This window comes from Vanellus vanellus (genome assembly GCF_965231255.1).
Source record: "Vanellus vanellus genome assembly, chromosome: 1".
Classification (NCBI taxonomy): domain Eukaryota; kingdom Metazoa; phylum Chordata; class Aves; order Charadriiformes; family Charadriidae; genus Vanellus; species Vanellus vanellus.
Genome location: NC_138905.1, coordinates 66,009 through 88,271, shown reverse-complemented (window position 1 = coordinate 88,271; position 22,263 = coordinate 66,009). Strand labels below are relative to the sequence as shown.

The window sequence follows — 22,263 nt, the reverse complement described above, 5'->3', positions numbered from 1 at the left end:
ACCACAACTGGTTGGTGTACAGCTGGTGCAGCAACAGACAATGATGCCTCACTGTGTGTCAAAACTACAGTCAGGAGCATACGGTGCCTCTGCTCAAATATATTTAACAATGGGTGGTAGCTGCCAGGGGAAGGAGGAAATGAGTAAGAAGCAAGGAGCAGCAGAGAGCAATCACTACATACTGACTGCAGCCTCCTATGCTGCCCTCTGCCTCACTGAAGGGTCTGAGTGTAATGTGCAGTCCAAACAATAGGACTGGACACTAGCAACAGGGGAGGAGAGGTGTCTAGATTGAAGTTGAGCCTGGTAAAGGAGGTGGGGAGTGTTTTCCTTAAGTGTTTAGTAGTTTCTCAATACCCAAATTAAAAGTTTATGTTAATTGACAATATATTAAAAATGGGTGACATTCTTTAAGTCAAGACTCTTTTGCCCATGACAGGCAGATGCTTACTGAGGAAACAAATCACCTGGAAGTATGAAAACTCCTCTTCTGCCTTCACCCAATTCCCAGTCTCAAAATTATATTTTCCAGTAGTTAATTTAACTCATCGAGAAAGCTGGCATCTCATTTCTAGTCAGAATTTGCCTTAATATCTAGTCAGTTGTCTCATTCTATCTTTGTCTACAATTGAAAGATAGATAGCCTGAACATCAGGAAACTCTTTTTTACTGTAAGGGTATCTAAGCACAGGCACAGGTTGCCCAGCAAGGTTGTGAAGTCTTCATCCTTGGAGATATTCAAAAGCCATCTGGACACAGTCCTGTGCAACTGGCTCTAGATAGACCTGCTTGAGCAGGGGCATTGGACCACATGACCTCTAGACGTCCCTTCCAACCTCAGCCATTCTGTTGTGATGCTGTGATAGACATAGTATAGTAATTTCTACGCCTCCAGTAATATTTGACAGAAGGATGTAATGAAGTGCAGATGAACACAGAGCAAGGACCACCACACGTTTATGCTTATACTGCCTCTTTGCTCAAGCTACCTCACCTGCTGATCTGATCCTGTGCTGCAGACAGCGCCTCTTCTACAGCAAGACGACGGTCTCGTTCTTCCTCCAGCTGCTCCTCTAAATACCTTAGATCCTGCTTTGTGTTACTATGCAAATGTTCTGTTTCGGACAACCTGTAAGAAAATAACCAAGCATATGCCAAAAAAGGGCTAATTCATGGACTATTCTGCTTCTGTTGTATTCACTGATGCAGTACATGAATAGATTCCAATTCCCTTTCACCTCACACAGAAGACTTAGTCATCTTTTATTAATATATTTAAATTGTTTGGAAAGCAAGAGAGAAGATAAATCTCTTGAAGCTTGTGTCACGTCAGGAAGGAGTTCCTTGGCTCTGTCATCCATGGCCCCACCATCTGAAAATTATTTTGAAAGGGTATGAGGAATCGTGTGCTAGGTCTTCGTTCCAGAAGGTTATAAGGAATCATGTGCTAGGTCTCAATTCCAGACACTCTCAGGCTAACAGCTTTGAGACCAGGACCACTAATATACTTAAGCAGTTACTGAGGACCCAGCCCATCAAATCAAAGGTGCTAGTTTGGCTGGTGATGGTCAATTGGAATTGCTGCTGCATGTTGCCTCTTCAGTTTTTGAAGTTCTATCCAAAGAGATAACTAATGACAGTTGTCAAATGCATATAACAGTTCTTCCACTTCCACAAGGTCCTAGTCTGGAACTGAATTTTTTCAAAATTCTGACAGACAGTAACAGAAATAGGCTCATCACTAGCCCAAAGACCTTCATCAGAACTAACATCCCCACCCCTGTTTTCTCAGGCTTTCTTTACCTCAGCTGCAATTCCTGCAGTTCTGGTGTGTAACTGCCTCTCTGAGGCTCATTCTTTTCTTGGGGTGCTCCTGGAGCAGCATCGGTTGCAAACGGCTCCTGAAAGAAAGCAGGACTGTATGGCACATAGCACTGAAAGTAGCTACAATGCTGCACAGTTAGCGGAGCCATCTGCAATAAGCTTTTCCTTTGCTGGCACCAAGATGACCAGACTTACCATGCCTTTGTCTGCAGACTGCAGCTCCTGGAGCTGTCTCTCAAGCACCAAGCAGCGGTTCAGAACCTCATTGTAGTGCTGATGGCTCTCACAGATGTTCCGACTGCTACCACGCAGCTGGAGGGAGAGAGCATTTTTCTCCTCAAAGACCTGAGATAGCTGAGAAGAGAATACAACTGTTAAGTAAAGAACTCTTGTGAAAGCAAAGTTGTTCTCTGTGTAACTGAGGGTAAGATTTCTATTGAGAACATGGGAACTGACACATTGCATTTTACTAAGGTCCAAAGACCAGTGATAATGACCAACAGTAGCTTGGTGGCTAAGGTTTCCAGAACAGGAGCCCCAGAACATCAACACGATGTACAGAATAGCACTCTTCCAAAACAAGATTTCTAAAGTGCTGAGATTAACCTAACCCTTTCAGAAATATCATCAATAAATTAGGATTTTATATTCTTGTTTTCTCCTTGAATGCAACTCTTTCTGAAGACTGCTAAATTCCGAGTCTTCCATTGCAATGTGGGAACCAGACTGCTTGTGATTTTTCACTGAAATACAGAAACTTTTTCAAGAGCACAGGCAGCACTGAAGATCACAAGCATACCTTCCAAAGGAGGGACTTCCTTACAGAGTCTAGAAAGCAGGAGGCTAGAAAGGAGGAGTCAGGAAATTAACTCCTGGCTCCGAGACTGGTGTATCCGGCAGAACTTTGGCTTTTTTGATCATGGGCTCATCTACAGGAAACCAGGCATGCTGGCAACAGGTGGGGGAAGCCTAACCCGAAGGGGAAGAAAGATCCTGGGACAAGAGCTAGCAGGGCTCATCTATAGGGCTTTAAACTAGGTTTGAAGGGGGATGGGGATGAGACCAGGATTACAAAAGTGGTGCCTGGGAGAAGCGTACCAGTGCTTCTGGGTAAAAGTGTTAGCAAGGCAGAGGTCTCACGATCATCTGCCCTTGTTCTTGTGGGGGACTTCAACTTCCCAGACATCTGCTGGAAATACTACACAGCAGAGAGGGAACAGTCATGGAGGTTCCTGGGTTGTGTGGAAGACAACTTCCTAACACAGCTGGTGAAGGAACCAACTAGGGGAAGTGCACTACTGGACCTACTGTTTGTTAACAGAGAAGGTCTTGTGGGGGATGTAAAGGTTGAAGGTTGCCTTGGGCAGAGTGATCACGAAATGATAGAATTTTCAATTCTTGATCACGTAAGGCGGGGAGCCAGCAAAACTGCCACCTTGGACTTCCGAAGGGTAGACTTTAGCCTGTTTAGGAGCATGGTTGAGAGTGTCCCTTGGGAGGCAGTTTTGAAGAGCAAAGGTGCCCAGGAAGGCTGGGCATACTTCAAGCAGGTGCTCTTAAAAGCGCAGGAGAAGGCCATCCCCTTGTCTCGAAAAACGAGCAGATGGGGAAGACGACCAGCCTGGCTAAATAGAGAACTTTGGCTGGACCTCAGGAAAAAAAGGAAAGTTTACATTCTCTGGAAAAGGGGGTTGGCAACTTATGAGGACTATCAAGATATAACAAAGCTATGTAGGGGGAAAATGAGAAGGGCCAAAGCTCAATCAGAACTCAGCTTGGCCACTGCAGTTAAAGACAATAAGAAGAGATTCCTTGAGTACATCAATAGAAAAAGGAAGACTAGGGAAAATGTAGGCCCCACTGGTGAATGAGACAGGTGCCCTAGGGGTGGAGGACGCAGAGAAGGCAGAGTTACTGAATGCCTTCTTTTCTTCGGTCTTCACTGCTAAAGCTGTCCCTCATGAATCCCATACTCTGAAGGCAAAGGGAAAGGTCTGGAGAGAGGAAGATTTTCCCTCAGTTGAGGAGGGCAGTGTCAGAGACCACTTGGCCAAGCTGGACATTCATAAGTCCATGGGCCCTGATGGCATGCACCCACGAGTGCTGAGAGAGCTGGCGGATGTTATTGCTAGACCACTCTCCATCGTCTTTGAACGGTCGTGGAGAACAGGAGAGGTGCCTGAGGACTGGAGGAAGGCCGACATCACTCCGATCTTCAAAAAAGGCAAGAAGGAGGACCCAGGGAACTACAGACCAGTTAGTCTCACCTCTGTCCCTGGGAAGGTAATGGAGCGACTCATTCTGGATGTCATCTCCAAACACGCTGAGGAACAGGAAGTTATTGGAAGTGGTCAACATGGATTTACCAAGGGTAAATCCTGCTTGACCAACCTGATAGCTTTCTATGATGTTATAACTGGTTGGCTGGATGAGGGGAGAGCCGTGGATGTCATCTACCTTGACTTTAGCAAGGCTTTTGACACTGTCTCCCATAACATCCTCATTAGGAAGCTGAGGAAGCATGGGCTAGATGAGATGACAGCGAGGTGGATTGAGAGTTGGCTGCGGGACAGAACTCAGAGGGTTGTGATCAGCGGCACAGAGTCTAGTTGGAGGCCTGTAACCAGTGGTGTCCCCCAGGGGTCAATACTTGGTCCTATTTTGTTTAATATATTCATTAATGACCTGGATGAGGGGACAGAGTATATCCTCAGCAAGTTTGCTGATGATACCAAACTGGGTGGGGTGGCTGACACCCCAGAGGGCCGTGCTGCCATCCAGCGCGACCTGGACAGGCTGGAGAGCTGGGCAGAGAAGAACCTAATGAGGTTCAACAAAAGCAAGTGCAAGGTCCTGCACCTGGGGAGGAAGAATGCTAGGCACCAGTACAGGTTAGGGGCTGACCTGCTGGGAAGTAGCTTGGAGGAGAAGGATCTGGGGGTTGTGGTAGACAGTAAATTATCCATGGCCCAGCAATGTGCCCTTGTTGCCAAAAAGGCCAATGGAATCCTGGGCTGCATAGGGAAGAGTGTGGCCAGTAGGTCGAGGAAGGTCATTCTCCCCCTCTACTCGGCACTGGTGAGGCCGCAACTGGAATACTGTGTCCAGTTTTGGGCTCCCCAGTTCAAGAGGGACAGGGAACTGCTGGAGCGAGTCCAGTGAAGAGCAACTAAGATGATTAAGGGCTTGGAGCATCTGCCTTATGAGGAAAGGCTGAGATCGCTGGGACTCTTTAGCCTGGGGAAGAGAAGGCTGAGGGGAGACCTTATTATAGCATACAAGTATCTAAAGGGTGGGTTGAAGGAGGATGGAGCCAGGCTCTTTTCAATGGTTCCCAGTGACAGGACAAGGGGTAATGGGCACAAGTTAGAACATAGGAAGTTCCGTTCAAATACACGGAAAAACTTCTTTACGGTGAGGGTGACAGAGCACCGGCACAGGCTGCCCAGGGGGGTTGTGGAGTCCCCTTCTCTGGAGATTTTCAAGACCCGCCCGGATGCAGTCCTGAGTAATGTGCTCCAGGCGATCCTGCTTTAGCAGGGGAGTTGGACTAGATGATCTCTAGAGGTCCCTTCCAACTCTGAAAACTCCGTGATTCTGTGAAAGAACTCCCAAGAACAGGAATGGAACGTGGAAACAACCTTCTTCACATAATCTTGCTCTCTGATCCGTTTGTCTGGTCTCCTTCTCTCTCCCCTCCCCCCGATCCTTCCCCCATTGTCCCCCCCCAATCTGTTCTCTCCCCTCCTCTCCTCTCTTTCTTTCCTCCCCCCTCCCTCTCCTCCCCTCCTTTCTCCCTCTGGTCATTTTAGAGAAAGGGCACTAAAATTCAGTGGCAGAAAAGTTGCTGATTCAGACACTACTGTCACTGATCCTCCTATATGTGATCTACATATGTCTGGAATATCCCTCTGGTCCATTCAGGTCAGCTGTCTCGGCTGTGACCTCTCCCAAGCTCATGCCCAGCCCTAGCCTACTCACTGCAGGGAGAGCAGAGTGACAAACAGAGGAGGCCTTAATGCCTTGCAAGCACCGTTCAGCAACAGCTAATAAATACACTGCTGTGTTATCAACACTGCTTTAGTCACAGATCTGTAACACAGCATCCTAGGGGCTGCTATGAAGAAAACTTACTCCATCCCAGCCTGCTCCAGTACACAGAGCTTTTAACATCATCACCCACTGTATTACATTTGGAAACTGAGGAGCTGTGAACTAGACAAATGAACTCCTACATAGTCAAAAATTAGGTGGACCACTGGACTTAAAGGCAATGATCAATGGCTTGACAGCCAGCAATGAGCAGAATACTGCTGGGGCCTACCTAGAGCATGTGTTAATCAACATTGACAGCAATATAAGTTAGGACATAGAGCATAGTATCAGCAAATTTGCAGCCAATATTGAATTTTCCAGAGTGGCTGACGTGACAAAGATCAAAATTTCCATCTGGAGAGACCTTGAGAAGCTTGAGGATTGGGCCAACAGAAGTCTCAAGTTCAATAAGGAGAAATGTAAACTTCTGCACCTGAGGTGAAACCCATGCATCAGTATAGGATGGGAAGAGACCGATGAGGCAAGTGTTGTACTGTAGAAGACCAGGGAGTTACAGCAGCTGCGCAGCTGAATAGAGGTCAAGAGTACACCCTCATTGTGAACAAGGCAAACTGTCTAATGGGCTACATTAGGAGAAGCAAAGCTAGCGGATTGAGGGAAGTTATTACCTGCTCTGCTTGGTACCAGTAAGACTGTACCTGGAACACTGGGACTCGTTTTACATCCCAGTTGACTGGAGGTTATCAAACATGACACTAATCTACAGGAAGAGCCAGAAGGAGGATCTGAGGACTACAGGCCTGCCAGTCTGACCTTGGTGCCACAGAAGTTTATGGAGCAGATCATCTTGAGTGCCATCACCCGGCATGTACAGGACAACCAGGTGATCAGGGCCAGTCAGCATCTGTTTATGAAAGTCAGGTCCTACTTGACTAATCTGATCTCCTTCTATGACAAGGTGAGCTGCTTAGTGGATGAGGAAAAGGCTGTGGATGTTGTCTACCCAGACTTCAGTAAAGCCTTTGACACAGTTTCCCACAGCATACTCCTGGAGAAACTGGCTGCTCACAGCTTGGACGGGTGTAGTGTTCACTGGGTAAAAAAATGGCTGGATGGCCAGGCCCAAAAAGTTGTGGCGAATGGAGTTAAATCCAGTGGTGGCTGGTCACAAGTGGCGTTCCCGAGGGCTCAGTATTGGGGCCACTTCTATTAAATATCTTTATCAATGATCCAGACGAGGGGATCAAATGCACCCTCAGTAAGCCTGCAGACACCACCAAGTTCAGCTGGAGTGTTGATCTATTTGAGGGTAGGAAGACCCTACAGAGGGATCTGGACAGGTTAGATCAATGGGCTGAGGCCAATTTTATGAGATTCAACAAGGCCAAGTGCCAGGTTCTGCACTTAGGTCACAACAACCCCATGGAACACTATGGGCTTGGGGAAGAATGGCTGGAAAGCTGCCTTGCGGAAAAAGTCCTGGGGGTGTTGGTTGACAGCTGGCTGAACATGAGCCACCAGTGTGCGCAGGTGGCCAGCAGCAGGCCTGTATCAGGACTAGTGTGACCAGCAGGACTAGGGCAGTGATCGTCCCCCTGTCCTTGGCGCTCGTGAGGCTGCACCTCGAGTGCTGTGTTCAGTTTTGGGCCCCTCCTACAAGAAAGACATTGAGGTGCTGGAGTGTGTCCAAAGAAGGGCAACGGAACTCGTGAAGGATCTAGAGAACAAGTCTTAAGAGGAGCGGCTGAGGGAACTGGAGCTGTTTAGTCTGGCGAAAAGGAGGCTCAGCAGAGACTTTATCACTCTACAACTACCCAAAAGGAGGTTGTAGTGAGGTGAGGGTCAGTCTCTTCTCCCAAGTAACAAGTGATAGGACGAGAGGAAACAGCCTCAAATTGTGCCAGCAGAAGTTTAGATTGGATATTAGGAAAAATTTCTTCACCAAAAGGGTTGTCAAGCATTGAACCAGGCTGCCTAGGGAAGTGGTTGAGTCACCATCCCTGGAGGTAATTAAAAGATGTGTAGATGTGGCACTTAAGGAAGTGGCTTCACAGTGGACTTGGCAGTGTTAGGTTACCGGTTGGACGCTGAAATCTTAAGGGTCTTTTCCAACCTAAATGATTCTAAAATGGATAGAGAAATGGGAAGGAGTACAGGAAAAGGGTGCCGAGATCACTGAGTGATTGGAACACATGATGTCCGTGAGAGCTGGGCTGTTAGCCTGCCAAAGGGGAGGCTAAAGGGTCATTTTACAATAGCTTACAGTTAAATTAGAGGGAGTCATAAAGCAGACAGAGCCAAACTCTTTGTGATAGTGCCAGAAAACATAATAAGGGGCCACAAATGGTGGCTTGGAAGTCAGACTAGACATAAAAACATTTGCATCAAAAGTGCAGAGCAGCATTGAACAAAGGCTCAGAGAGGTTCTGGAATCTCTGTTCTTTCACCACTCAGCTAGGTAAAGTCATGGCTGACCTGATCTAATGTCAGTGACAGTGATGCTTTAAGCATCAGAAGGATGTACTACATCATCTCCAGAAGTCTCTTTTAAATAGCGTCTCTGATTTTGGGTTACTTCACTAAATGCCCACAAGAACAGAAAGATTCATTCCTGTTTCCTGAGACCAATTCAGGCCTACCCTCTTGCTCACATTCCTCATCCCAGACTCCACAAGCAAGTATAATTGGTACCTTGCTGTTTAACTGCTGAATTCTGAGCTCTTTTTGGTGCAGTTCTTTCAGGCTGTCACTTAGCTGGGCCTGGAGATGTTTTGTCTCCATTTCTAGGCTTGAAAAGTCCCCTCTCAGAACTTCTGAAGAAATCTGCCAGGGAAAGAACAATGGAAAATATACTACACACATGACAACCCACTCTCATATTAGTCCTTTCTGCTTAGTATTGCAAGGTCTGGAACTTGATCCGCTCAAGCAAAACATCAAACAGGGAATAAACAGAAATATCCTAAAAGCCATCTGAAAATCCAAACCATTAGGAAAGATCACTGAACTTGTACATACGATGGGCCCTCCTCAAAAGTTGTTTTAAAGCTGTCCACAATACAGGAAGAGGAAAAAAAGTGCATGAATGAGAACAAGAAAAACAAACAAAACACCAAAGCTATATCCACACTGTTTTCAGTCCACACAGACTAAAGGTTAGCACTGAAGCATTCTCCTGGAAAGTATCCCATGCACATTTTTCTAGCTTTTTCTTTGCATATATGCATGTGTGTGTCAAAGGGATAAAGGGAGATTTCTTCACTCCTCCACTGACATAAAAGCTTCTCACTGCAACATCACAGATGCAGGCAGAAGAGTTCTTTACTTGCTGATAATGTAATGGTATTGTACATGCAGCAGGCAAGCATCCTTCCCTAGACCAAGGAAAACACACAACATATTCCACTCTACTTTTAGGACTGTGACACAGGGGAGAGAAGGCAGAAAGTGCATTGTCCAATCCTCAGCCTCTCTGGGCTTAAGCCAGGATTGTAGATCCCTGTTACGGTAAAAACAGCTATAAAAATTCAATAGGAAACTTAATTAGAATGTGACATTAAAAGGAGAACTAAACCAGAAGCTCTTAGATTCAAACACAGTGCAAGAATCAATTCTAAAATAGCCAGAAAGACAGACCTGAGTAGTTCTGTACCACTTAGAAGGACCTAAGGTGCCTAAGAAGCACTGTCTCTTTTACTCTCTTTCTTGAAACATTAGGAACCATGAACTAAAGGAAGAGCACATAAGGGTATGCCAGAGTTTTCTAAAGGTTTTCAATAATCCAGGTTGCATTGTTGGTATAGTCCTTGAAGGCCACTCAACAAAATCTGATACTGCAGTCTGTACGAGCTGAATACAAGCAACACGTACTACTTTGGCTGAATTTCAAGCCTCACATTTCCATGCAATAGAGAATATGTGTATTTCCACCCACCTTCGTTTGGTACTGCTCCTCTACAATTTGAGACTTGCTGAGGGGCAGTCTCATTTCTTGCATGATCCTTTGTAAATTGCTCAGTTGCTTGTCTTTTTCTGCTATGACCATCAGGTACTGCTCCTTTATGCTGCTGTTCTGCTTTTCCCAGGTAGTCTTCTCTTGTCTGCCCAGTACAACACAAAGGAAATTATCAGTATCACTTACGATATCCAGGTATCCAGCTCAGAATGAGCCGATGATTATTCTATTTCCTATCATTACTCCATGCAAGAAAATAAGTTTGATAATTAAACCAAAACAAAACAACCCACTTAGGTACGGGAACCTTAAAAGCAGATTTAAGGAAGTATTCTGTATTTGGCTCAACACTGCAGATTTTTCAATGCTCACAATTTTAGTATTCATTGTTTTGATCTTGCTGTACAGAGAATTTTGTCAAGCAAGTCATTGACAATGCCACTTGTTTCCATAACATTATCACTGCCTCAGTTAAATATGCACCAGAACCGTGGCATTGATCCCAACATGCACACTTGAGGCCTTAGCTTAATTTATATTGTAGAAGTTAGACAGGAAATAAATCTCCTTTTCTTTTATCAGGAGATAAGCAACATTTGTAAGCTTCTTCAAACTGTACAAAATCTGAAGTGTTAGTTTGAGGGTCAGATTGGGGGGAAGGAGCACTACAAGTTTTTATATCACTTTGGACAAGGATAAGCCATATGTCGAGACCTGCTGGTCAAACTAAAGGGAAATGCACAGGCAGTGGAAGCAGGGACAGGCGTCCTGGGAAGAGTATAGGGACACTGCCCAATTGGGTAGGGACGGGGTCCTGATGTGTAGGGAAGGCCAAGGCACAGATGACACTGAGCTTGGCAAGGAACATAAAGAATAATTAGGGTTTCTATGAGTATGTCAGCCAGACAAGGAAGGTCAAACAAAGTGTGCCCCCCTGATGAGTAAAACTGGCAAACTAGTAACAACAGACGAGGACAAGGCTGAGGGACTCAACAAATTTTTTTACCCTCGGTCTTCACTGGCAACCTCTCTCCCCACACCTCTTGAGTGCATGGACCATAAGACAGGGCCTGGGGGAGCAAAGTCTCTTCCACTGTAAGAGGAGATCAAGTTCGTGACGACCTGAGGAACCTGAACATACAGAAGTCTATGGGACCTGACGAGATGGATCCCAGAGCCCTGAGGGAATTGGCTGATGTTGTTGCCAAGCCACTTTCCATGATATTCAAAAAGTCATGGCAGTCGGGTGAAGTTCCCAGTGACTGGAAAAACAGAAATATCGCATCCATTTTTAAATAGGGTAGAAAGGAGGACCCTGGCAACTACCAACCTGTCAACCTCACCTCTGTTCCTGGGAACAGATCCTCCTAGAAGCTATGCTAAGGCTCATGGAGGACAGGGATCCAGCATTCGAGACAGCCAGCATGGCTTCACCCAGGGCAAGTCCCACCTGACCAACCTAGTGGCCTTCTATGATGGAGTGACTACATCAGTGGACAAGGGAAGAGCTATGGATGTCATCCATACACAACTACAGGCTGGGCAGAGAACGGATTGAGAGCAGCCCTGAGGGGAGGACTTGGGGATATTGGTTGATGAGAAGGCTCAACATGAGCCGGCAGTGTGTGCTCACAGCCCAGAAAGCCAACTGCATCCTGGGCTGCATCAAAAGAAGCACGGCCAGCACGTCAAAGGAGGTGATTCTACCCTTCCACTCTGCTCTGGTGAGACCCCACCTGCAGTATTGCATCCAGCTCTGAAACCCCCAACATAAGAAGGACATGGACTTGCTTGAGCAGGTCGAGGAGGGCCACAAAGATGATCAGAGGGCTGGAGCACCTCTCCTATGAAGACAGGTTGAGAGAGTTGTTTGGTGGATAAGGAATTGGTTGGATGGTTGCATCCAGAGGGTAGTGTGGTCAACGTCTCAACATCCAGATAGAGATCAGTGACAAGCGGTGTCCCTCAGGGGTTTGTATTGGGACCAGTGCTGTTTAATACCTTCATCAACGACAGATAGTGAGATCGAGTGCACCCTCAGCAAGTTTGCTGATGACACCAAGCTGAGTGGTGCAGTTGACATGCCTGAGAGACGGGATGCCGTCCAGAGGGACTTGGACAAGCTCAAGAAGTGGGCTCATGTGAACCTCATGAGGTTCAACAAGGCCAAGTGCAGGGTCCTGCACCTGGGTCAGGGCAACCCCCAGTATCAATACAGGCTGGGCGATGAAAGTCTTGGAGGTAGTGGTGGATGAAAAGCTGGACATGAGCTGACAATGTGTGCTCACAGCCCGGAAGGCCAACCATACCCTGGGCTGCATCAAAAGAAGGGTGGTCAGCAGGTCAAGGGAGGTGATTCTGCCCCTCTACTCCACTCTGGTGAGACCCCCACCTGGAGTGCTGCATCCAGCTCTGGAGCCCTCAGCACAGGAAAGCCATGGACCTGTTGGAGCAAGTCCAAAGAAGGCCACAAAGATCATTAGAGGGCTGGAGCACTTCTGCTATGAGGACAGGCTGAGAGAGTTGGGAGTTCAGCCTGGAGAAGAGAAGGCTCTGGGGAGACCTTGTAGCAGCCTTTCAGTATACTTAAAGGGGGCCTACAGGAAAGATGGGGACAAACTTTTTAGCAGGGCCTGTTGCAATAGGACAAGGGGTAACAGTTTTGAAGGTAAAAATCTACCCCTAAAAGAGGGTAGATTTAGACTAGATATAAGGAAGACATTTTTTACCATGAGAGTGGCAAAACACTGGCACAGGTTGCCCAGAGAGGTGGTAGATGCCCCATCCCTGGAAACATTCATGGTTCAGTCAGGTGGGGCTCTAAGCAACCTGATCTAGTTGAAGACATCTCTGCTCATTGCATGGGGGTTGGACTAGTTGACCTTTAAAGGTCCCTTCTCACCCAAACTATTCTATGATTCTATGATATTTCCACAAAAAAAACCCACCCCTTTCACTCCAGGTTCAGTCATTCTTAGATGGATCTCTGAGGTACTTGAAAGGATTTTTTTCCCATTTTTAGAATGGAGCATATTTGTCTGAGTAGTTTTAGTCCAGTTGGAGATACCAATTTACTAGACTTGAATTACAGACTTTTTTTTTTTAAATAGAAAACAAAGCAAATGAAATGAAGGATTAGACTGTCATATAAAATTAGTATTTTCTAAACAATGATATCAGTGGACAATAAAGGGTGTTCATCATCAGCTTGGAATGGAGAGTTTTGTAATTATATACATAAGCTCGAATACAAGACACAGCCCAAGTTTCCTCTCAAACAGATAATACTGGCCACTTCTGGACGAAGGAAATAAAAATTAAAAGGTTGTTGATCTATTTCACACAAGCATTTCCTTCCAATACATTGGGCTGTAATCTTTTACCCTTGGTCTGAGGCAAAAGCTGAACACGGGAAACTTGTGCCCACACCTGAACAGGGCAAAGTGATTTAGTGAGGTCTGGCACAGGTAAGGCTGAGGTTCTCAATGCCTTCTTTGCCTTCTGCCCACAATTACTCTTTGAATTAAAGAAACGCATTTGAATGAAAGATGCACATTTGCACCTCTGAGGCAGTGAGAAGACAGACAATTCTCACCTAAGCTGCTGGAGCTCCTGCTGGTAGAAAACACTTTCTTGCTTCAGCTGTTCTTGGAGACGATGCTGTTTATCTGCATCTTGCTGATATTCCTGTAGTTGTGCTTTTAATCGAGAATTTTCAGTTGATTCTACCCCAACTAGTATGTACTGCTGCTGCAGATTCTTCAGCTCTCTTACCTTTAATTAAAGGGAAATATCAGAATGTGTGGCAACTGAGCAAGCACCTAAGTTTATTACTTATAAGGGTTTAAGAGCATTTCTTACTGTGGCATCTAGATGAAAAAAGTCAGATTCAGATGACAGAGAAACTAGAAATAGAATCAGTGATTACACCAGTCTTCTAAAAACTACTCAGAAAAAAAACATCAGAGAATTCTATTGTGAGTAGTGAGTTTTGAGACCTTCCATGAAGATTTGACATATGTTAACAAAAAGACCCCAGACTTCAATGTTAATTGCCTTATTTGGAGGAAGACAAAGTGAGACAGAAGGAGCTGGTTAAGAATAACAACTCCTGAAATTCATATTTACTGTAAACCAGGGAACTGAGGAACTAAAGTCCTTTTGACAGTCTACTCCGACTGGAATTAGAAATAAGTTGTCTTTACACACCCATCACTGTAATCAGTTTTCAAAAAAAGAAGACATGACTGAGTCTGGAGACAGGGAAGTACTTAATGAGTCAGGAGATCCCTCTGCTGAGGATCTATCTTAGTATTAGCAGCGCTACAGAGATATGCAAGTTCAACAAAAGAGCAGTAGAGGAGACATAAATCTACAAATAATTGAGATACAAAATGGACAAGAAGGAAGATGTGTTTAAGACAGTATCACAAAGTCTGTTGTGAATTAATAAAAGGGAAAACTAAGACAGACTAAGTGACAGTGGAAAATGATTGTAAAAGTCTGTCATCTGACCAGCAACTAGAACTCTTAAAACTTGCTGAGCCACATTGTGCCAGAGACTATACAAACACAGACCCATTAAGTATGCAAGCAAGGGTGTCAAAATGAAGCTGCAATGCCTTGTATATGTCTTGACAATCAGCTGTCAAGAGGAGAAACAGGCGCAAGTCTTTCCTCTAGTCTATTCTAGAAATCTAAGACAAATCAAATGCACGAGTTTCCACAGATGTGGACTAAGCAGGTTAACAGGGAACCCATACCTTATTTCTATGATTCCATATTTCACAGAATCACAGAATTATCAGAGTTGGAAGGGACCTCTAGAGATCATCTAGTCCAACTCCCCTGCTAAAGCAGGATTGCCTAGAGCACATTACTCAGGACTGCATCCAGGCGGGTCTTGAAAATCTCCAGAGAAGGGGACTCCACAACCTCCCTGGGCAGCCTGTTCCAGTGCTCTGTCACCCTCACCTTAAAGAAGTGTTTCCGTGTATTTGAACGGAACTTCCTGTGTTCTAACTTGTGCCCATTGCCCCTCGTCCTGTCACTTGGAACCAATGGAAAGAGCCTGGCTCCATCCTCCTTCAACCCACCCTTTAGATACTTGTATGCCATAATAAGGTCTCCCCTCAGCCTTCTCTTCTCCAGGCTAAAGAGTCCCAGCTCTCTCAGCCTTTCCTCATAAGGCAGATGCTCCAAGCCCTTAATCATCTTAGTTGCCCTTCGCTGGACTCACTCCAGCAGTTCCCTGTCCCTCTTGAACTGGGGAGCCCAAAACTGGACACAGTATTCCAGTTGCGGCCTCACCAGTGCCGAGTAGAGGGGGAGAATGACCTTCCTCGACCTACTGGCCACACTCTTCCCTATGCAGCCCAGGATTCCATTGGCCTTTTTGGCAACAAGGGCACATTGCTGGGCCATGGATAATTTACTGTCTACCACAACCCCCAGATCCTTCTCCTCCAAGCTACTTCCCAGCAGGTCAGCCCCTAACCTGTACTGGTGCCTAGCATTCTTCCTCCCCAGGTGCAGGACCTTGCACTTGCTTTTGTTGAACCTCATTAGGTTCTTCTCTGCCCAGCTCTCCAGCCTGTCCAGGTCGCGCTGGATGGCAGCACGGCCCTCTGGGGTGTCAGCCACCCCACCCAGTTTGGTATCATCAGCAAACTTGCTGAGGATACACTCTGTCCCCTCATCCAGGTCATTAATGAATATATTAAACAAAATAGGACCAAGTATTGACCCCTGGGGGACACCACTGGTTACAGGCCTCCAACCAGACTCTGTGCCGCTGATCACAACCCTCTGAGTTCTGTCCCGCAGCCAACTCTCAATCCACCTCACTGTCACCTCATCTAGCCCATACTTCCTCAGCTTCCTAATGAGGATGTCATGGGAGACAGTGTCAAAAGCCTTGCTAAAGTCAAGGTAGATGACATCCACGACTTTCCCCTCATCCAGCCAACCAGTTATAACATCATAGAAAGCTATCAGATTGGTCAAGCAGGATTTACCCTTGGTAAATCCATGTTGACCACTTCCAATAACTTCCTGTTCCTCAACGTGTTTGGAGATGACATCCAGAATGAGTCGCTCCATTACCTTCCCAGGGACAGAGGTTAGACTAACTGGTCTGTAGTTCCCTGGGTCCTCCTTCTTGCCTTTTTTGAAGATTGGAGTGATGTCGGCCTTCCTCCAGTCCTCAGGCACCTCTCCTGTTCTCCACGACCGTTCAAAGACGATGGAGAGTGGTCTAGCAATAACATCCGCCAGCTCTCTCAGCACTCGCGGATGCATGCCATCAGGGCCCATGGACTTGTGAATGTCCAGCTTGGCCAAGTGGTCTCTGATACGGTCCTCCTCAACTGAGGGAAAATCTTCCTCTCTCCAGACCTCACCCTTTGCCTTCAGAGTGTGGGATTCATGAGGGACAGCTTTAGCAGTGAAGACCGAAGAAAAGAAGGCATTCAGTAACTCTGCCTTCTCTGCGTCCTCCACCACTAGGGCACCTGTCTCATTCACCAGTGGGCCTACATTTTCCCTAGTCTTCCTTTTTCTATTGATATATTCAAAGAACCTTTTCTTATTGTCTTTAACTGCAGTGGCCAAGCTGAGTTCTGATTGAGCTTTGGCCCTTCTCATTTTCCCCCTACATAGCTTTGTTATATCTTGATAGTCCTCATAAGTTGCCAACCCCCTTTTCCAGAGAATGTAAACTTTTCTTTTTTTCCTGAGGTCCAGCCAAAGTTCTCTATTTAGCCAGGCTGGTCGTCTTCCCCGTCTGCTCGATTTTCGAGACAAGGGGATGGCCTTCTCCTGCGCTTTTAAGAGCACCTGCTTGAAGTATGCCCAGCCTTCCTGGGCACCTTTGCTCTTCAAAACTGCCTCCCAAGGGACACTCTCGACCATGCTCCTAAACAGGCTAAAGTCTGCCCTTCGGAAATCCAAGGTGGCAGTTCTGCTGGCTCCCCGCCTTACGTGATCAAGAATTGAAAATTCTATCATTTTGTGATCACTCTGCCCAAGGCGACCTCCAACCTTTACATCCCCCACAAGACCTTCTCTGTTAACAAACAGTAGGTCCAGTAGTGCACTTCCCCTAGTTGGTTCCTTCACCAGCTGTGTTAGGAAGTTGTCTTCCACACAACCCAGGAACCTCCATGACTGTTCCCTCTCTGCTGCACTGTATTTCCAGCAGACGTCTGGGAAGTTGAAGTCCCCCACAAGAACAAGGGCAGATGATTGTGAGACCTCTGCCAGCTGCTTGTAGAATACTTCATCGGCTTCTACATCCTGATTAGGAGGTCTATAACAAACTCCCATCACGATGTCTGCCTTATTTGCCTTCCCCTTAATTTTTATCCATACACACTCAGTGTTGTCATCCACACTGTTAAGTTCTAGACATTCAAAACTGCCCCTAACATAGAGGGCCACCCCACCACCTCTCCTTCCTTGCCTATCCTTTTTGAAGAGTTGGTAGCCATCCATTACAGCACTCCACTTGTGTGTGTCCTCCCACCACGTTTCTGTGATGGCAACTATATCATAGTTTCCTTGCTGTACAATGGCCTCCAGCTCCTCCTGTTTATTTCCCATGCTGCGTGCATTAGTATAGATGCATTTCAGCTGGGCTAATTGCCCTGCCACTTTCTTGGGGGGACAAGCCCTAATTCGCACCTGATCATACTCAGGCACTACTGTAGCTACCAAATTATCACTACCCCTCGTGTCTTGGCTGTCACACAATTCACCATCCCCCACCATCACTGGGACAGGCTGCAAGACCTTGCTAATACTTTTACCCAGAAGCACTGGTACGCTTCTCCCAGGCACCACTTTTGTAATCCTGGTCTCATCCCCATCCCCCTTCAAACCTAGTTTAAAGCCCTATAGATGAGCCCTGCTAGCTCTTGTCCCAGGATCTTTCTTCCCCTTCGGGTTAGGCTTCCCCCACCTGTTGCCAGCATGCCTGGTTTCCTGTAGATGAGCCCATGATCAAAAAAGCCAAAGTTCTGCCGGATACACCAGTCTCGGAGCCAGGAGTTAATTTCCTGACTCCTCCTATTTATCCCCTGGTCAACCCCTGCAAATGGTGGGATAGAGGAGAACACTATTTGTGCTCCCGATCCCTTAACCAGCCGTCCCAGGGCCCTAAAGTCATTCTTCATTGCCCTTAGACTTCTGGTACCTACCTCATCACCACCTACCTGAAATATCAGTAGTGGGTAGTAATCTGATGTCTTAACCAGGGAAGGGAGTTTTCTCCTTATGTCCTTAATTCTGGCCCCAGGGAGGCAGCTGACTTCCCTGTGGGATGGGTCCGGTCTACAGATAGGGCCCTCTGTTCCCCTCAGAAGGGAGTCACCTACCACAATTACCTTCCTTTCTTTCTTGGTTGAGGAAGTCCTGAGGCGGCGGGGTGAGTGCCCAGCACTGGGCGCCTCACTGGATGGATCATCCTTTCCATCCTCGATCGCCTGGTCTTCGAATTCCAAAGCCCCATACCTATTCTGCAAGGGCAACTGGGATGGTGAGGGGGGCTGCGAGAGGTTCCGCTTGCCTCTCCGGGGAGGGATCTGACTCCACTCCTCCTTATCCCTTAAGTTCTCTCCTTCCGCCTGGTGACAGGAGGGAAGGGGATCAACCACTTCCAATGGAGCCTCTTCCTGCTGCCTTGGTCTCAGGGTATGGCTCCACCAGTCTATTTCATTTTCACAGTCTCTGATAGTTCTTAACCTTTCTACCTCTTCCTTCAGTTCGACCACCTGCCTGAGCAGATCATTTACTTGATCACACCGTATGCAGGCGGTGTCACTGGCTCCCTGTGAGAGCAGTGCCAGGCTCCGGCATTCATTGCAGCCCGAAACCTGCACAGCCACATGTTTTCGTGGGAGCTCGGTCTGAGTTCCCACATTCTTTCTCGCAGCAGCTCTTGACCGTTTTGGGGGCATGTTCTTCTCTTGCAGTGGGAGGTGCTGGATCTCTGCTGTCAGCTTCCCGCAAGCCCTGAGCCCGTGCCCCTGCACACCGATGTTCCTCTGCTTGCGTTTGCCCAGCTTGTGCTCAGCTCAGACGCAGGGCTCTCAGTGACCTACCTGCGAAAAGTTGCGTCCTGTTCGTCCCCTCCCACTGCAGTGCCGCAGTGAGGGCCTGGGTGACGCCCACTGGCTGCCCGCATGCTGCCCGCTCCGGGGCAGCCCGTTTAGAACTGCCGCGCCTGACATTGTCTCCGCCCCTGCCGCGTCAGCAGCCCGCCCCCGAGCTGCCGGTTCCGACACGAGCTAGCTGCTTTTCCCGGCTACGAGAGCCCTCAAAAGAGCCCTTTACTGGCCTTGTCCGCCGCGATCCCCTTCCCCAGTGAGGTCTTACCTGCACTGAAGCTGGTCTCCTCGGCGACTTAAATCAAGCTAACCAGAGAAACCACCCTGCAGAGTTAACAATGAAATCACAGCTTCCATATGTCAGATAAGATAACATAGATAGCGCATACAAACTCCATGGGATCTGATGGAGCATGTCCGCAAGTGCTAAAGTCATTGGGAGGCAACTCAATTACCTTTAAAAGGTCATGGTGACTGAGGGTGGTTCCTGAAGACTGTATGAAAGCAAATGTCATCCCTACCTACAAGAATGGCAAGAAGGAGGAACGGGGGAACTGCAAGCTAGTCAGCCTCACCTCCATCCCTGGGAAGGTGACAAAGCAATTAATTCTGGAAGCCATTTCCAGATACATGAAAAAACAGGTTGCCCAGGGAAGTTGTGGAATATCCACCAACGGAGATATTCAAAACCTGACTGGACACTGCCTTGGGCAACCTATTCCGTCTGACCTTGTTTGAGCAGGGGAGTAGGACTAGAAGATCTCCAGAAGTCCCTTCCAACCTCAACTATTCTGTGATTCTGTGAAGACAAAGATCTATGTTTCACATTGCAAATACCAGATCTAAGTGTACTGAATTTTAAGATCTGAAGATCCAAATCTCCTATGGGGCTTTAAATAAGAGCAAGAAGAGAGAACAAGGACTTACTACTCTGTCTCTGTCATTCTGCAAGGAGGACAGTGCCTTCTTAAGACTCTGCACTTCTGTAGGAGTGGTGGAAGTGCCCCCTTCTGCTTGTTGCTTCAATTCTTCAATCTTCCGTGTTTTGCTCAATTCATTCAGCAGACGGTCTCGCTCATTCTGCAGGCTTGCCATAGCCTTGGAGAAAGATTTGACTTGGTTGGAAGAGCCTTCCAGTTCTGAAGACAAATGCAGAAGCTCATTGTCTTTGTCTCTGAGCTTCTGATTAAGTTTCTCAATCTGGGCCAAGAGACCTCTTTCATCAGTGGCTTTCTGCAGTTCCATCAGCTCAGACCTCACTGTATCTCGGTCCCTGGCAGTGGAATGTTGCTCCTCTTGTAGCTGAGCCATCTGTTTCTGAAGATTCTGCACTAGACTCCTTTGTTCCTCTAAGTCTGCAGAGTATTTCTGTTTCAAAACATGAAGCTCTTCATTGGCCTGGTCCCGGCTGTCCTGAAGAGAGCTCATGGACTTCCCAAAAGACTGAATTTGAGCTCTGAGGTCTTTGTTTTCATCTGTGACTGCAAGAAATTTCTGTTCCATTTCCATCAAGTCCCGTGCCAACTCTGCTACTCTCTCTTCTGCTGTTTCTGTTTCATTCCTCATTATCCCTGCATCATGATGTAGGTGCTTCAATTCCTTCCGAAGCCTGTCCTCCGCCTCTTCCACTCTCTTGGCTGCATCCCTTTGAACACATACTAGTTCCTCCTCAAGTTCTGTTATCCTTTTCTGTGAGAGGGAAAGCTTATGACTCAGTTCTTGTGCCTCTTCCTCTCGAGCCTTCAGTTGTGCTTGACACTCTATGACAGGACCCCCCTCACGTAATGTTGCCATCTCACTCTGCACCTGAGACAGAGAGGATGTAAGGGTTTCAATCTCTTGATACAAACTGACTTTATCCTCTCTCAATGCTTCCACGGACTTCCTGAGATCATCCTGAGCATGCTCAGACTCTTTCAGCTGTGTTTCTATCATTGCCTTCTCCTTTTCCAGAGTTTGGATCCGCTGAAGCTGTGTTTTGAGAAGTTGTTTCTGTTGGGAGTCCTTTATTGAAATCACTTGGTTCAAGTCCTCTCTATACCGCACTAACTCTGCATTCAGCTTAGCATTCTCAGAGTTGAGGTCATCCATCCGGCTATGAAAACTTCGGATTTCTTCCTTGAGCTTATTGTTTTCAGCAGCAGCCTCTTGAATTAGCTGGTCTTTTTCCAAGATTATAACAAGATGACGTTCCTCAAGTTGCTTGTAGTCTCTCAGTATGCGGTCTCTGTCATCTTGCAAAGATGACATGGACTTGGTGAAGGAGTCCAGTTGTGCCTTCTGCTGCTTACTTTCTTCTCTGTTTATCTTCATCTTTTCAGTGAGATGATCAAGTTTATCACGAAATTTGTTCTTCTCATTTTCCAGTGCTTTTTTATCTTCTTCCTCCTTACTTAGCCTATGCTCCAACTCTTTCACCTCTTCTGAATGTTGCTGTTGTAGTTCAGATAGAGCAGCCATAACCGCTTCTTCCTTGGCAGACAGCAAACTAATGATCTTTTGATCCTTGGCACTAGTTTCTTCATGCAGCTTATTTGTTAGGTCCTTGGAAGCTTGCAGATCAGCCTCAAGCTGTTCACAGCTGAATTTAAAATTCTGGATACTGGTCTCTTGTTGCTTGACCATATTCCCCAGCTCTTCTCTGGCCAATTCACATTTGGTGTAGGAGTTCCGTAAATCAGTAAGCTGGGCTCTCAGGCTGCTGATTTCTGACTCCAGTTTATGCTGTTCATTCTGAGACTTGCTGTACAGTTTCTGAGACCCTTCAAGCTGAGTCAAAAGCTCCTTTTTCTCCTCCTGCAACATTTCACATGTCTTTTGATGATGCTGAATCTCCTTCCTGGATTCAGACTCCCAGTCTTTCTTGTTGCATTCCAGCCTGAAAACAGAGAATAGAAAACCCACAAAATTAGTTTCACTTTAAGAAAGCAAGCTGGAAACATCCAGATGATTAGTTTTCCCTCAATTTGAAATTCAAGGCAGCTTTTAAAGTTCTGACTGCACTACTGTGCACCAGGGGGTGGTGCTGGGGGAATATTTTCTTGGGGGAATTATTTTCTTCAGTTGTCCAGCGAGATAAATCTTTATGTCAATACTGAAAAAAATGAAGGAGGTTAAACATTGAATGTTATCATCTCCCTTTCATTAAAATACTTCTTTTTCTCATCCATTGTAGGTAACAAAAAAAAGATGTTAAAAATCAATGAAATCACTGTTCTCATATGCTTGATGTTCATTTCATATTCCAGCATGCAAAGACATAGAATTTTGATCGCAAAACTGTATAGAACAATTTTACTCATGTAACAACAGTTTGAGTTT

General features: G+C 46.5%; 1 protein-coding gene across 1 annotated transcript in view; it reads right to left on the bottom strand.

Annotated features, from left to right (window-relative positions):
- GOLGB1 (golgin B1) overlaps window positions 1-22,263 on the bottom strand; it is a 62,317-nt gene that overhangs the window by 4,277 nt on the left and 35,777 nt on the right. The window contains exons 15-21 of the mRNA XM_082498385.1: window positions 19,870-21,820; window positions 13,431-13,609; window positions 9,815-9,980; window positions 8,572-8,703; window positions 2,020-2,178; window positions 1,804-1,901; window positions 995-1,129 (exon numbers count right to left, since the gene is read on the bottom strand). Of these exons, the coding sequence (XP_082354511.1) occupies window positions 995-1,129; window positions 1,804-1,901; window positions 2,020-2,178; window positions 8,572-8,703; window positions 9,815-9,980; window positions 13,431-13,609; window positions 19,870-21,820 (2,820 nt within the window). The remainder of the gene's footprint in view (window positions 1-994; window positions 1,130-1,803; window positions 1,902-2,019; window positions 2,179-8,571; window positions 8,704-9,814; window positions 9,981-13,430; window positions 13,610-19,869; window positions 21,821-22,263) is intronic.